General features: G+C 41.5%; 1 protein-coding gene across 1 annotated transcript in view; it reads right to left on the bottom strand.

Annotated features, from left to right (window-relative positions):
* Positions 1–17,173, bottom strand: part of ADAMTS18 (ADAM metallopeptidase with thrombospondin type 1 motif 18) — a 193,955-nt gene extending 176,782 nt beyond the window's left edge. Inside the window, exons 1-4 of the mRNA XM_044659455.1 lie at positions 17,126–17,173; positions 14,694–14,816; positions 14,509–14,605; positions 8,142–8,458 (exon numbers count right to left, since the gene is read on the bottom strand). Of these exons, the coding sequence (XP_044515390.1) occupies positions 8,142–8,458; positions 14,509–14,605; positions 14,694–14,816; positions 17,126–17,173 (585 nt within the window). The remainder of the gene's footprint in view (positions 1–8,141; positions 8,459–14,508; positions 14,606–14,693; positions 14,817–17,125) is intronic.
* Positions 17,174–17,570: the final 397 nt, after the last annotated feature.

Genomic DNA, 17,570 nt, shown 5'->3' with positions numbered 1-17,570 from the left:
TGTGTATAAGAGACAGGAGAGAGAGAGAGAGAGAGAGAGAGAGAGAGAGAGAGAGAGAGAGACAATAAAATGAAGCCTTCCGTAGTGGAGGGAGAAAGGGAGATACCTGGGAATTTTAATGTAACAAATAAATAAACTTATTCCTAAAGACCTTAAGGTGACATATAAGCATGAGTTGCTTTTGATAAAATCTGTAAAACGGAAACAATGATCTTTGTGCAATCTACCTTTCAGGGTTATTATGAGAGAGAAAAAAACCCTTGGAGAGGGGTAGTGTGGTTTAGTGGGGAAAGCACTATATATGGCAGCTGGAGAAAGCATAGTTGGAATCTTAGCTCCTGTAGTTTGTGACCAATAGCAACCTACTCAATATTTATTGCCTCAGTCGATTTATCTATAAAAAAAAAGGGATAATGATATTTGAACTGTCCATGTAACAAGTTAGTGAGAAAAGAGGTTTGTGAGTCTCAAAGTGCCAAAGAAATTTGAGCTGTACTTTCCCCCAGAGTCCAGCACAAAGCTAATTGTACATGCACCAGGTAGAGGGTTTTCAGGACTGCTGCTAGAGCTGGGAACCTCACGTCTTACAGCCAACCTTGTAAAGAGCCCCTTTGAGTTTCACTGAGCTGGTCCTCGGACAACAGCTCTACAAATGCCGTCCCCAAACTCAAAGCCTTCCCAGCTTGGTAGAACCTTTTGGAGTTTGTGCTCTGTTGGCATAGCCTTGCATCCTCACCACCCCCTGTATGTCCACATCACAATGAGACACTTCAGTGAAGCATCTGATGTGCTCTGATCATAGTAGGCACTAAATAAATAAGGAACAAACGAATGAATGAATGTGGTTCAGCGTCAGCTGCTCACGGCTTCCCAACAAAGCCACAAACCCCTGCTCCTTTCTGCTATACACTAATGCCTTTCGGTTCAGTAGCCCTTCACAAACGGACTTTTCTCTCCAAGCTCCACTCTGGTCAACAACAGAGAACTCAGTGATTGAATCCTGTGAGGCGTGAAAAAGACAACCCGGCCCAGATCAAAGAGTGTCTGGTGCCTACGGAAATACAAGTCCTTCACAATCTCACTGCCCCTTCCCTATGCCCGGCTTGGCAGAATGGGTCCCTGTCCTTTGAGCACAGAGTGGTCCCTGCTAATGAACAGTCTAACTGATGGAAGAGTGGGGCCAACCACGGAGGGGAAGTATTGCTTGGGGCTTAATTGCTGGAGAGAAAAAATCCAGGGATGAGGAGGGGGAGGTCAGAACACACAAAAATAAGGTAAAGGAGGGAATATGCTGGCTCTAGCCTGATCATGAAACAGAAGATGCAATCTGAGTAGATCCCACACTGGAACTCCGGGATTGTCATGCTCTCAGTACAAACAGGGCATGCCACAAGCAAAGGTAATGTGACATGTCATGGAAAGAGATCTGGACCTGGAGCCCAGAATCCTTGGTTCAGATCCCAGCATTGGCTGGGTGACTGTGGGCAAATCTCTTCAACGAGCGGAGCCTGTCAAAGAACAATCACAGAAACAATTAACAGCTTGTGGTATGATGTCTTGCTGTCATTGTTGAGACACATTATTTAGGGTGTCATTCCTTAGTCTCTGCCTGGACCTGTATCTTTGCTTGGAAAGACTACCGCCTCCCATTTGAGGGCTCCTTCATCCAACTATATTGCTCCTAAAGTAACTTCTGATTCACTGGCTCTAAAATCCTCTTTCCCTTGCTTTGTTTGGTGGCAGAACGAGAAAAGGCAATTCCATTTTCACATCGTGTAGTAGAGACAGCACTCGCCTGGAGAAATGAGTTTAGATCGATCCCAGCTCTGAAGTTTACTAGCTAGTGTAACTCCATCTCTCAGATTATTCTTCTGAAAAATGTTAATAATAATATATTTGCATTACCAACCTGAAAGACATGTTGGGAGAGCACTTTAGAAACCACAGAGTGCTAAAGAAATGGAAGTAATCATTATTTTACTAGCTTTAAGTCCTAAATTTGACTTTTTCCTGCTCTCCTTCCATCTGGCCACCATGTTCTGGTTGACACATTTAGCACCTGTGTGTCGACACACATTAAAGTGTTCTGCTGGTGTGTTAAACAGTCCAGTGGTATGTCAGGCTTAAGCCAGCCTCAAAAGATGTTTACAACCTCCTACAGTCAATCAAATCCCGCAAGTACTATCCCACACCCCAACACTACCCACCTGGGCCCCCAGCAAGATCTAGAGCAGAGAAAATTGTACTTGTTTCAAATGCTTGCCAGCGTGCTGACTCTTTCTAAATGCTGTATTAAATGATATCATCACATCATGGCGGCTGCTAGGTAATGATCTTTTGTTTTTTGTTGTTGGTTTTTTTAGTTATAAAAATATTTTTATTTTTACTTATTTCTGTTTGCTTTTTATTTTTTAATATTTTTCCATGGTAACGTGATTCATTTCTTTCTCTCTCCCCTCTATTCTCCCCCATCCCCGAGCTGATATACTACATTATACATGTGTTATCACTTGATACCTATTTCGATATTGTTCACTTTTATAGTAATCTTTTAAAACCCAAACCCTAAATCCTATTCCCATACAAACAAGTGATAAGTCATATGTTTTCCTTCTGCGTTTCTACTCCCACAGTTCTTTCTCTCAGTGTGGATAACAGTCTTTCTTATGAGTCCTCGGGATTGTCCTGGATCATTGCACGTAATGATCTTTTGTCAGAGACTTGACTTGGGTCTTGATCCTGTTTAATAGATGCATAAGCCTAGCAAGTCTCAGCTTCTCTAAACCTCAGTTTTCTTCTCTGCAAAGTGGAGATGTTCTTTAGACCAACCTCATACTGTTGCTATAAGGACCAAATAAAGTCATATATTTAAAGAACTCTGCAAACTTTGAAGTGGTATGCAATTACTTTTATTACTATTTATTAATCCCCATTACAATCATGGGGATCAGACAGAAATAGTCCTGGGACAAGTTGCTATCCTGTTATGATTCTAGTGTTCTGCAATATGTTGCACAGGTGGATAAGATGACTGCTTTTTGTAATGGAATAAAAGTATTAGAATATCTTCTGTAGGTTCACTGAAAGCATCCTTGGTACATAAGCAGTTAGGACAAGAGGGGTGATACACACGTCATCCTTCTCCCATGTGATTCTTATTCGCTACACTTCTGTATTTTGAAGTATTTTCATTCCATATAATTTGGATTTGGCCCCATTCTTGGATGTTTTATAAGCTCTATCTGGAGGTAATCCTCTTTTAGTCACATTATACAAATCCAATGATGAGAACTTATCAGTCTGTACAACTGCTCAGTGAAGTGATATATGCTTATTCCAGAAATATTCCTGTAGGTTTTTAAACTTATTATCATGCATTATAAGAATATCTATTAATCATATAATAATTATTATTATTAGGGAAGGAAAAAGGGAATAAACATTTGTAAACTATGTCCCAGGCACTGTGGTAAGGGTTTTGCAAATATTATCTCATGTGATCCTCACAACAACCCTTCAATACCCTTCAGAGCTGTTATTGTCTTCACTTTTCAGTTGAGGAAATTGAGGCAAACAAAGGTTAAATAAATGACTTAACCAAGGTCACATGAGTATTTATATTTATGGTTAGATTTAAACTCATATTTTTCTGACTCCAAACCCAGAACTTTATCTACCATGCTACTTAGCTGCCTTATTATTATTTCATTCTCATCTTTTCTGATTGAAGTTATCATGGAATAGGTAATAACCTTACCATCATCATCACTATCTGTAAAAGACTGCATAATACTCATTGTAGTACCTCTTTCCCAGAATTGCTGGGGGTTGGAGGGAAGGAAGAAGAATAGACAGACAGTGACAGAGACAGACACACAGAGAGGAAGGTTGCAAAGTATTTGATCCTCACAACACCACCAAAAGGTAGGGGCTGTTATTAACTCCATTTTTCAGAAGAGAAAACTTAGGCAGAGGTTAAGTGACTTGCCCAGGGTTATATGCCTGAGAGATATCTGAGGCAGGATTTGAACTCAAGATTTCTTGACTCCATAACCTGTACTCTTTCCATTGCATTACCTAGCTACTGTTGTAAGGAAACTGTTTTACAAAATTTAAATACCATGAAAATATGAGTTATCATCATTTAGCTGATAGTAGTACAATGGAGGCAGCTAAGTAGAGCACTGAGCTTGGAATCAGCAAGATCTGAGTTCAAATCCAGCCTCACACTTACTAGCTATGCAACTGTAGGTAAGTCATTTAACCTCTGCCTTAATTCACTGGAGAAGAAAATGGCCAGCCATTCCAAGAAAATTTCATGGACAATACTGGCATGTTATAGCCTACAGGGTCAGGAAGAATCAGGCATGTCTGAATGACTGAACAACAAAAAATGATCAGAATTATTTAACAAAGAAATAACTGATCATCTAATCCAATAAGCATCCATTAGGCACCAAATGTGTGTAAGGCATAGGTACTAAGGATATAAAAACTGAAAAATGGTCCCTGCCCTCAAGACTCTTCTAGAATTCTAATGAAAGTTTATAACATATAAAGAGATAAGCATATGTATATGTGCAATATACTTACATACCCATATGTATGAGACTACATGCACCTATATAATGTGTAATACATATTATATGTATAATTGTGTATGTATGATTATTTGAAGAGGAAGATAACATTAACCCCAATGGGCCATGGAAAGGCTGCCCCTAAAGCCTTTCTTTCATAAGCTAAGCCTTGAAGGAAGTCAGGGATTCTTAAAGGTATGGGTAAAGGAGAATATTTTGGAAAAAAAATGTGAAAAAGCGCAAAGATAAGGGAACAAGGGGGGCAGCTGGGTAGCTCAGTGGATTGAGAGTCAGGCCTAGAGACAGGAGGTTCAAATCCGGCCTCAGACACTTCCCAGCTATGTGACCCTGGGCAAGTCACTTGACCCCCATTGCCCACCCTTACCACTCTTCCACCTAGGAGCCAATACACAGAAGTTAAGGGTTTTAAAAAAAAAAAAAAAAGATAAGGGAACAGAAGGCCAAGTTTGAAACCAGTAAGGAGGTTACTTTGGCTAGAAGATAAAATAACAGGAGAATAATGTCAATCAGTCGGTCCATAAGCATTTATTAAGCACTACTGTGTACCTTGTACTGTTCTAAGAACTGGGGATACAAAGGAATGCAAAAGACAGTCCTTGCCCTTGAGAAGCTCACGTACTAATGGGAAAGGGGGCAGATCACACTCGGACAATTGGGTACAAACAGGGATAAACAAGATAAAGAGGAAATAATCAACAGAGAAAAGACCCTGGAATTAAGAAGGATGGGGAAGGGCTTCCTGTGGAAGCTGGACTTCCAATGCCAAGCTGAAGAACGTGTATTTGACCTTAAAGCAAGGCAGAACCACTTAGGTTTCATGAGCAGGTGAGTGGCATGTTTAGACCTGTGCTCTAGCAAAACTATTTTGGCAAATGTGTAGAGGATGATTGGAATTGGGAGTGACTCAAAGCCAGAATTCCAATTATGAAGCTATTGCAACAGTCCAGGAGAAAGAGGATGAGGGCTTAAACCAAATGGTGACCATTTTCAGGAAAGAGAAGCAAGTTAAATACAAGATATGTTGTAGAAGCAGAACTGACAAAAACTGGTCAACTGAGTCAGAAGACTGGGATTTAAGTCTTGACATTGTTCCTAACCAATTGTTTTTTTAAAACTTTGGGCAAGTCGCATGACCTCTCTTGGCCTCAGGTTTTTCATCTGTAAAATGGGGACAATACTTCTCGCATTCCCCTTTTTAAAGGATTAATGTGAGGAAAGCATTTTGATAACCTTATTGTCATTGTTGTCATTTTTCAATCATGTAGAACTCTTCGTGAAGCCATTTGAGGTTTTCTTGGCAAAGATACTGGAGTGGTTTGAATTTTCCTTCTCCAGCTCATTTTATAGATGAGGAAACTGAGACAAACAGCATTAAGCGACTTGCCCAGGGTCACACAGCTAGTAAAGTGTATGAGGCCATATTTGAACTCAGGAAGATGAGTTTTCTTGACCTTAGGTTTGGCATTCTGTCCATTGTGCCACCCAGCTGCCCTTAAAATACTGTAGATATGGGAATTGTCATCATCATTAGAGAGGCAGTATGGTGTATTGAATATAGAGCTAGACCTGTAATTAGGAAACAAACAAACGAATGAATGAATGAATAAATGAATGAGTATAAGACAGCAGGAGACACAGAGGCAAAGGACCTCTGCAGACAAAGAATGCAGGAAGGAAAAAAATGAGGAAGGAGACAATACTTTCAATGGTGAGGAGTCAGAAAAAAGCTACCTGGAGGAGATGGTACCTGGGCTGAGCCAAGAAGAAAGGAGGATGCCCAAAGAAATATTAAGTTTAGGCTTAGCAGATTTCTGAATACAGTTCTTCCCTGTTTCCCCTGCTTCTGGCCATGCTGTTTTTTCTGCCCTGAATGGACTACTTGGGTTTCTCCCCCATCACTGATTGTTGAAATCCTAATCGTTCTTCAACCGCTCCAAAGCCATAACCCTCATAAAACCTCTTCTGAACCACCACCATCTCCATAATTACGCAATTGGATTGTTGGATTTGTTTTGTTAGTTTTTCAGGATGGTGTGGAGGGGGAAGAGGAAGAGCATGGCCCGCATCTGAGGTTCCATTCATTCAGAGGTTCACTCCCAGAAAGGGAAGCCACTTGGCAGGAGTGGATAGGGCACCAAATTTGGTGAAATTCATTCTAATCCTGCCTCAGATACACATGGCCCTGAGAAAATCACTTAGCCTCTTTCACGTCAGTTTTCTAATCTATAGAATGAGGGTAGTAGTAACACCTCATGGGGTGGTTATGAAATCCAACAATAGAATGCAGGACATCCCCAAAGTCTTAGAGCATCTTTAAACTGTATTAAGGGCATCCCGTCCTCTGCAAACTTTAGAGCCTTTATATAGCTATAAAAATGTCAGCTTTCTCGCCAATAAAAATCAGCAACTGTCCTGGAACTTGCAATCAAGGAGAGTGGCCCAAGGCACTAAATGGAGTGACCTGATGAGGATCACAAACCCTGATTTGGGAGAAAGACAGAACTTAATCCTTAATCTTCTTCCTGACTCCAAGGCAGAGTTTCCACTATGCCAAGGTGCCCCTCACTGCCCTGATGCCTGCTGCATTTTAAAAGAATCAGAAGAAAGAGTCTGAAAAAGTGGGTAGGATCTTCTCTCCAGGGTGTTTGGAAGGACTGGCATAAAAATTAGAAAGGATGGAAATGAGATGTCGGGATTTGGATCTTAGAGATCATCTGGTCCAACCCTCTCATTACACAGAAGAACCCCAGAGAAGAGAATAGGACTCACTTGTTGTCACACAAGTAGAAAACACAAGGTTTGAATCTAGTTCTGATGGCCATTTTCTACTGTACCACATCCCTGACAATAGATTGGCTCCCCAACCTAATGAGATCACACATCCCAGTTGAATTAGCATTCCCAGTTCTTTTCAGAGGGCATTCCAGGCACACAGCAGGTCCTTATTAAATATTTATTGAACTAAATTTGTGGAGAGGCAACTGCTGTCATAAAGAATGCCAGACCTAGCATACAAGTTTGAGATTACCGAGCTGTGTGACCCTAGTAGGTCACTTGCCTCTCTGGGCCTCAGTTTCCTCGTCTGTAAAATTAAGAGGTTGAAGTCAACAACAGCATCCAAAGTTACTTCTCTGTTTGTTTTTTGGTTTGTTTTTAATTTTAAAAAAACTTCAATTCTGTGTATTGGTTCCAAGTAAGGACTAAGTGTCTCGCCCAGGGTTACACAGCTAGGAAGTGTCTGAGACCAAATTTGAACCCAGGACCTCCTATCTCTAGGTTCTGGCTCTCAAACCACTGAGACACCTAGCTGCCCCTTCCAAGGTCAGTTCTAACCGTAAAGCTATGACTCTTTGAATTGCCATGAAAAACAAAATAGACAAGTTCAACTGAGAATATGAGATATATCAAAGCTGCTGAAGAAATGTGCCATATTTAGCAGGGGAGTGTTTATATTACCCACATCTGTTTGCCCAATTGCATTTCCTAGTTACACAAAACACATGAAAGCTGGAGCGTGTTTCCTCCAGCAGCCACACTCACCAGTCCCATGCATGTCGACAGTGCCACCGAGGAGGTGCTGTCATTCCAGATGAATCCCTGGTAGAAGCACGGCTCCACTTCAAGCTTCCCGGACTCTAGGATGCCATCTTTTCCTAGGACTTGGACCATAAGATCTTGGCCAAGGATGGCAGACGGTTCAAGTTGTAGGTGCAGATCTTGCCCAAATGCTGCAAATCTATAGTGCAAGGAGCCCCTGGGTCTCTGGGGTGAGCGCTTCCATCGTCTGCTGTGCAAAATGTCATGGGAAATGTAGGCTCCTCCAGGATCCACTTCGATGGGTGTCACAAAGACATAATCTGTAGTGGGGAAAAAGTGACCATCAAAACCTCAAGGCCAAAGCTGAAAACTGTTTGATTCATATTTATTTCTCATAGGACAAAGAGCTAGAAGGAATCACCAGAGCCCATTGTTTACATCTCTGTCTCTTTTTCTGTTATTACCTCTTTCCCCTTCTGTCTCTATCTCTGTCATTCTGTCTCTGCTTCTTTAACTGGCTCTCTGGATCTATTTGTCCATCTGTCTGTCTCTGTCTCTGCCTCTGTCTCCCTCTCTGTCTCCATTTCTGCTTCTGTCTCTCTCTCTGTGTGTGTCTCTCCTTCTCTGCCTCTTTCTCTCTCCTGAACTTGCCACGTGATATTATGGGCTTTAACAATCTGTATTGGTGTCTTACCCCATGTAAATTCCCTGACTCTGCCTTACCTACATTTTATACCTTCCCCAACACTTATCAACATGTTCTATACCTATGGAGAAGGCACTTAGTAAATGTTTATTGTGGTATTATATTATACCTGGTCCAATGCCTTTCATTTTTTTCTTTCTTTATTTTATTTTAATAGAAAATTTCCACATAAGTTTTCTGAAGTTATAGGATTCATGTTGTCTCCTTCCCTTCTTCTCTCCTCCTCCCAGAGTTGACAAGCAATTCTATTTGGGTTATATACATGTATTATCAAGCAAAACATATTTCTATATTATTCATTTTTGTAAGTGAATGAACTTATAAAACCAAAACCCCAAATCATATACCCAAATAATCAAATGATATATGCTATCATCTGCATTTATAGTCCAACAGTTCTTTCTCTGGAGTTGGATAGCATTCTTTTAATTGTCCTGGATCATTATATTGCTGTTAGTAGCAAAGTCTATCACATTTGATCATCCTGCAACATTGAAGTTACTATGTACAATGTTCTCCTGGTTCTGCTTATTTCACTCTGCATCAATTCATATAGGTCTTTCCAGGTCTTTCTGAAATCATCCTGTTCATCATTCCTTATAGCACAATAGTATTTCCTCACCAACATGTACCACAATTTGTTTAGACATTCCCCAGTTGAGCGATATCCCTTTAGTTTCTAATTCTTTGCCACCACAAAAAATCTGAACTATAAATATTTTTGTGCAACAATGCCTTTCATTTTACAGATAAGAAAATTATAAATCAGAATGGTAATAACTAGTATGTATTTAGTTCTTTAAGTTTACAGTGTGCTTTTATGAGGTATCTTATCTGATTCTTATAACAACCTGGAGAGGTAGGTATTATTAATATGTCCATTTTACAGATGAGGAAACTGAATGAGTCACGGAATGGTTAAATGATTTGCTTATCCTGTCTGTAGTCACACTGCTATAGTTAGTGGCCAACATAGGAGTCAAATTCAGGTTTTTTTCTGACTCTAAATCCTATGTTCTAAACGCTAAGACTGCCCAGTTACCTCAATTAAGAGCAACAGTTATAAAATGACTTTCCCATCTAGCAAGTTATGTGTCAGAGTCAACATTTTAGCCCAGATCTTTTAATTGCTAATAATCTGCCTCCATACTGCTAAGCAGTACATTTCAGCTCCATATAAGGAAGATTTCTAAAGACAAGAATAGTCCAATACCAGCCATCTCAGGATGTCCCAGTCACTAGGGATAGTCAAGAGCCTGGAGACCATCTATCAAGTACATTGTCAAGGGAACTCAAGGTCCAGGGGAGAGTTGGGCTGGATCTTCTGAGATCTCTCTGAGCTCAAAAGGGCATGAAATTACTCATTTAAAATCAAAGACTAACATAGAACATAGAATATAAGCATTCAAATGGGCCTTAAACTGTGGAAGAACTGAGCAGGTGGGGAGATTCTAGTCTAATTCCCTTATTTTATAGATGAGAAAAGGAAGGCCTCGAGAAGATGAAGGACTTTCTTAAGGTTGCACACAAATAAGCATTTTTAAGTCCCTACTAGTGTGCCAGGAACTATGCTTAATCACATTACAAATATTATTTCATTTTATCTTCATAACAGCTCTGGGAGGCAGATGATATTAATAGCTCCACTTTACAAATAAGGAAACTGAGGCCAATAAAAGTTAAGTGACTTGTCCAGAGTCACACAGCTGGAAAGTGTCTGAAACCAGATGTAAACTCAGGTCTTCCTGAGGCCCAGCACTCTATCCACTGTGCCACCTCTGGTAAAAGAGGCATGATTCGATTTACATAGAAGTCATTTCTCACACCTAAAATACTTCCTATTTGAAGTCACAGAGATCTTAAGGAAGGGCAGACAGATATATGAAACTGCTCTGAGATATTAATGGGGAAGTGTCAGGATAAGAAGATATCTAGTACTATTTGTTTCAAAATGCCCTCAATCTTGTCCTCAAAAGAAGTACTTGTTCTATCTTCCTAGCAAGGACTTACAGTAAAATAAAGCTTTAGACCCAGAATCACATAACCTGGGTACAAATTCTGACTCTACTACTTATTCTGAAGGTGACTAGAGCAAGTCACTTGTCCTCTTTTTGGGCAAATCACTTCACTTTGGTAGGTCTCAGTTTTCTCTTCCTTAAGTCTAAATAGTTCTTCAAGATCTCCTTTAAAGCTCTAAACCTTGTTTTCCTTTGAGTGTCACTAGTCACATAAAAGTATTATTATCTTCTTTTATATTAAGAAGCAAACCGTGAGAGTGTTAAGTGATTTGAATAAGGGGACACAGCTAGAAAGCAAGGAGTTTGGGAATGGATCCCAAGTTTTCTTACAAGCTTACCTCATTTCATTATATAATGAAGTTTCAGAAAGCATGCATTTAGCATGAATTTGCTTGCCTGCCTCCTTATGTCTTCCCTCCCCCCCAAAAAAAGAGAAAAAAGAAACAATTTAAATAGTGCAGGACATTCCACTAAATCTGATGGTTTTTATTTTTTTGTGTCATGGACTTTGGGGCAGTACAGGCAACTTAAAGAATATCCTAGAAGTCAAATTTTATCTGTGTAATCATGGACAAGTGCTTTCACTTCTCTAGGCTCTGATTTCCTCATTTATAAAATGAAGATAATATCATGCCAATTCACAGGGTTGTCATGAAGCTTAATGAAATCAACATACCAAATCAATATATCAAATAATGTGTATAAAGTACTTTAATTACACTTTGTTGTTGTTCTTCAGTGGTGTCTGACTCTTTATAACCCCGTTTGGGGTTTTCTTGGCAAAAATATTAGAGTAGATTGTCATTTCCTTCTCCAGCCCATTTTTACAGATGAGGAAACTGAGGCAAACAGAGTTAAGTGATTTGCCCAAGGTCACACAGCTAGTAAGCATCTGAGGCCAGATTTGAACTCATGAAGATAAATCTTCCTGATTCTAAGCTCTATCTATTGTGCCACCTAGCTGTTCTAAGGTAGTTTACCCTATAACACTTTATAAATGTCGCTAATTATTATTATTATGTGAATGACAACTCCTACTGAAAAAAGGGCTACTTAATTAGAATCATACAATGTTAGACCTAGAAGGGACCTCAGAACATAACAGGATCTAATCAGGAAAGGAATTTAAAAAATATAGAATATGGAATGTCAAAGATGGAAGAGAACCTTAGAGATCATCTATTAAAGATTCCTGATCTTTTTAATGTTATGAACCCCACTGGCAGTCTGGTGAAAAGCATGGATCCATTCTCAGAATAATATCTTAAAATACATAAAACAGCATATATAAGACAACAGAGGAAATCAATAATACTAAAGTACAGTGACCAAAACATTTTTTAAAAAAACAAGGTCATGGATCCTAGTTAAGTACCTAGTCTGATCTAGTCCAACCCATTTATTTCATATAGAAGAAGGAAATTTTAATTGTGAACATTTGCACCTGGAAAATCAGTAAATGCTATAAATCATGGCTTAATGTATTGTTTTGTTGATTGTCTAGACTTAAGAAAGTGAAGGGGGAAATGTTTATACTGTAGATTAAATATTAAAATGTGTCAAGTCAAGGTTTTTTCTCAGAAAGCTGAATTGTTAAATATTTATCAACACACCTCTGACTCTGCCTTAAAGGAGTAAGAGGTAAGACTATAAGGACAGAAATTCTAGACTTTCCAAGGCCTCTAGATTTGGCTTTCTCTCTTACTAGGTACATAGAGACAGAGCTATGTCCTTCTCTCAGAACTGCCTGAAACAATGCATCAAAGGTTTTTCTTCTTCCCCAGGGGGGTTAATAAATGACAGAAGTGAAGGATGCTTAAAAAGCTAGTGGTCAGGGCATCAAATCTCCAAGCTCAGACAAAGAATCTATGCTTACAGCAGAATCACGGAAAGGTAAATCAGAACCTTCTATAAAGGAGCCTGGCTGATTTTATGAAAAGTTCTCTTCAGGACATAGAATCACAGAATTTTAGAATTAGAAGGATATTTAGTAAATAGAGCATCAGCAATAGACTGGCTCTTAGACCACAGAACATAGTATACCAAACCAGAGCTTTCGGACCATCAAGTTATCCCCCTATATCACTATATAACCCCCTATATTCAGAATATCATGAGGGAGAGAGGGAGGGAGAGAGAAACAGGGAAGGAGAGAGAATGAGGGGGAGAAAGAGAGACTAGAGAGATGATCTCTAAGATTCCTTTGATCCTTAAAACCTGTGAAATAACCTGACTCCTTTATAACCAATCACACTGGAAAATATAAGTGTATGAAAAATACATATTGCCCAGATTATAACATTCCAATGGAGAGATAGTCCATTGGCTTAATCCCCAGTACATAAATAGTAGACAGCCACCTTCCAAATGGGTTGGACCACTTTCCAAATGGAGTTGGATGCAGAATTTAGTAAGAAGGAATCAGGCAATAGCCAGCAACTACATTTGGGAAATTGTATAACTTTTCAGTGATACCAAATGCTTCCCTGCCACTCAAGTCCATCTCTTAGACTTAAGCACTCTTAGCACATTCTCCTAGACTTCAGTATTGTATTAGCTTAAGGAATAGCACAATCTCAAGAGATTTACAATTACAAATCACCCAATGAGCAATTCAAATATACTAGGTAGGCATAAGTATGTTAACAATAATGGCAGGAACACTGAAAGGAGTGTCAATGTATGGTCAAGTATACAAATACTAGGCAAAGGCAATGGTCTGTTTATGTATCAGGAGAGTCCAAGGAAATACTAAAAGAACCAGGGACAAGCTTCATTGCATGGGTTTCCTAAAGAGCTGGTCTGAATGATGTCACTCCTCTACTCAGACTTCAGGGGCTATACTACTACTTCAAGAATCAAATATAAAGTTCCACGTGGGGCACTGAAAATTCTTCATAAAGTGACCTCTTCCTGCCTTTCCAATCTGCTTACATTTTCCTCTCCTTTACTGTACAATCCTTCCTCAACTAGAACACTCCATGTCTAGTCTAAGGCAGCAGCGGGCTGTCCCCATGCCTGGAATGCTCTCCCTCCTCACCTTCCTTTCTCGGTTTCCCTAGCTTTCTTCAAGTCTCAGCTCAAATGCCACTTTCTGAGGACCTGGCAGACTGAGATGACCTCCCATCTGCTCTGTCATTGCTCTTCTATATATCTAGTTATTTAGTGGGTTGTAAGAGCAAGTTCATTACTCCATCGAAAGAGAGAGACTTTGGTTTGTTTTGAACCTTTCTCTAGCTCATTTAGCATGGTGCTCGGTACACGGAAAGTTCTTCCGACTGGGTTAGGAGATGTACCAGTGAAGAGCGCATCCACATTGCTGAAATAGAAAGTTTTTGCACGTAGGCTGTGGTACTCCGATGCAACAGTAGCTCACATTTCTATGGTAAAGCGGCAACACCAGGGTCATGGGATTCAAAGAGGTCAAGGGCTTAAAACACAAAACGCTGCAGCTGAAAGGGACCTTGGAGATCACCTAATCACGGTTTCCTTCGGTTTACAGAGAAGGGAAGAGGTTAAAATTGCACACGCACACACAGATATACACACAGAGACACACAGACACACAGACACACACACACCCTCTGGTTCCATCCCAGTAGCAAGTGAGCGGTAAAGCCCCTCAGAGGGGAGACTGAACACCAACCTTTATTCAAACCGCCAGTGCCGCTGCCGCCGCCGCTGCTGCCACTGGTCCACGCGGCTGCCCAAGCCGCGGAGCAGAGGCTACACATCTGGAGCGTCTGCAAGAGAAAGCGGACAATCGGGGCTGAAATTGTTTGGGAGGGGCAAGGGGAGCGGGGGATCCTCCCCACTCCTTGCAGCCCTCACCCTCCGGCCGGGACGGCCAAGCGAAGGAACCTGCCTTAGCTCCACTCCCGAGCCCCAAAAGGCTCCACAGCTGCCCGGGGCCGCCGCCGCCGCCCAAGGTCGCCGCCGCCGCTGCCTCGGAGACTGTCCGGAGGAGGAAGAGGAGGAGGAGGAGGAAGAAGAGGTGGGGGTGGTGGTGATCCATGGTGTCCGGGCGGTCGGGGAGAAGAGGGGAAGGTGGGGTTACCTGCCCCTCTCAGGATTCGGGTGGGGCGCCAGCATTCTTCCCCTGAGGCAGGGGGCAGCTCCAGAGGCAGGCAGCCGCGCCAGGTGGGTCAGGTAAAGCTCCCTCGTTCGCTCCCCCCACTCCCCACTCAGTTGCCACCGCTGACTCTACTGTAGTTGGGGGGAGACTGACAGCGGCCCCGCCCCGCGCAGGGACAGACCCCCCTGGACTGGTGGGGAGGGTGAGAGGGGAGCAACCAATCAGGATGCTGCGCGGCGGGCTGGCGCTCCCACTCCAAGGAGCGACCCCAAGTAGGTTTTGTAACCCTTCTGCCAGGTTTAGAGCGCCCAGCTTGCCTGCCTGATGGCTTTCAGATCTGAACCCCAGCACCCCACCTTCCCCAGCCAAGGAAGAAATGCCAGCTGGATCACTCACACCCCCTCCCCCAGTTCTAGGGGCCACGCCACTGCCTATTGGCTGCCTATGGGTGGGATTCCCGTTTTGAGCTCTAGGGGAGGAGAAAGGGGAGCAGAGACTGAAGGAGTTGGGGAGGATTCGCGGGATGATTGGGTTTAAAACCTGAAGAGTCCATAGAGACCATTGGAAAACTGATGAGAGAGGTCTTGAGAGCTGACGGTCACACAGGTGGATATTGACCGAAGTGGGCTTCAGACACTGCAAAACACTCCAAATACACTGAAGACAAAACAAACCTTGGATCCGGACAGGGAGAAGGGTGGTGGAGAGTCTGAAGGAAGAGCAATAAAAACTCAGAATCGCTTAGAACTGGGACAGTCCTTATAGGCCATCGGATCCAAGTGCTCTGTCCACCCTCATTTTAGTAGGAAAGAAACTGAGTCTCAGAAAGGTGAAGCAACTTGCCTGGGATCAAGCAGCCTCTAGGTCGCAGGGCAAGAAAACCCAGGCTGGAAATCTGGCCACGTGACTGAATATATATTAAACAGCCAGGCCCAAGAGGGGAGGTCCTGGGTTCAAATCTGTGCTCAGACACTTCCTGTGTGACCCTGAGCAAGTCACTTAACCCCCATTGCCTAGCCCTTTCCACTCTTCTGCCTTGAACCCAATACACATTATTGATTCTAAGACAGAAGGTAAAGGTTTATATATATACATAGAACAAGCAACCAATACAACATATTTATAATATTTTTAAAAGTGAACCAGAGGACAGTGTGGGGCAGTAGAAAGCACCATGGCTCAGGAATCAGAGGCCTTGGGTTCAGAACCTAACTAGATCTTACCTTGTATGAGAACTTGGGCAGGTAAATCACTTGACATCCCTGGACTTCAGTGCCCTCATCTGTAAAATGAAATTATTAGATGGTGTTTCAAGTCCCTAAGACTTGTAGATCTCTGATGCTATGAACTTTCTCACTGCTCAAAACAAACAGTTGGAGATGGCAGGAGAAAGCAGCTCAGAAGTGAAGAAATCAGGAAGACCACAGGAGGACCCTAAAATAAAAAATGTGACCTCACAGATAGAACTCCTCCTGGCTTTGATAAGCATCAATGAGGGTAAATACAGAGGAACATGGAGAGGTAGGGTAAGAAGAAAAGTCTAATCAGTGATTCTACTGGTGACTGTTAACAAAACACATTCTCATACTCACTATTCTTATAGGCTTTCCTAGTTTGTCCTCAGAACAATCTTGTGTCACCTTGTTTAGTGAAGTGCCTGGCACATAGTAGGTGATTAATAAATGATTACTGATTGGTGGATTGCCTTTTTCTCTCCCTCAATATTGGTTGGGTCTAAGGATAAGGAAGCTTCTATCCATCCCCTGCCTACCTCAAGACCCTTCCCTCAGGATAGAAGAGAGAAAACTCTATGAACTAGAGGCAGTCAAGAAATGAATATTTTCACTTAATTACTAAAAAGGAACATAATTTAGACTCTGAAGAAACCTTTGAGGTAATCTAGCAAAGCCTCCTTATTTTAAAGAAACTAGCAGAGATCCAGAGAGGTTATAGGTGAAAGTCACACAGATCCTAAGTAGCAGAACCCAGATATTCTAATTACAAATGCCATGTTCTTTCTACCTTGTCTTTCCTCCTTTAATCTAGTATTTAATAATCACCCTACTTGACGGAGAATACAAAGAAGAATAAGAGATATCCCCCAAAATTTTATTGTCATTTGGAAGACAAAATGTAAATACATGATTTTTTTTCTTTTTTTGAGACTGAATCACCCTATCTTACTCACCGGCCTGATCTTATTACTGATATTCTTGGGATCCGTTTCATTTTCCATTCTGGATCAGCTAGACCCTTCTTAGGCAGGCATATATCCCCCAGCTACCCAAAGGGCTCACCATATTAATCAAGGATCCCCAATAGACTTAGCTCACTTCTGTCCAGACAAAATGCCTGAACTCAAGCTTCAGCTTCTCCCATAGCAGGTATTATAGACATTTGTTAACAGATCTGGTGGTACCTACAATAGGTTTTTTAAACATCCTAATCGATGTCACAAAGAAGCACATAAATAATTGCCAAATGAGGGGTTCATCTCCTGAGTTCAGGAGTTCTATCTGAGCTGCAGTGGGCTAAGCCCAGGTGTCCACATTAAGCTTAATTCAGTGAACATTTATGAAGGGGCTGGACCAGATGATGCCTAAAGCTTCTTTCACCACTATATTGTGTGAATC

This window comes from Gracilinanus agilis, chromosome 2 (assembly GCF_016433145.1).
Source record: "Gracilinanus agilis isolate LMUSP501 chromosome 2, AgileGrace, whole genome shotgun sequence".
Lineage (NCBI taxonomy): Eukaryota > Metazoa > Chordata > Mammalia > Didelphimorphia > Didelphidae > Gracilinanus > Gracilinanus agilis.
This window is presented reverse-complemented; position numbering and strand designations above follow the sequence as displayed.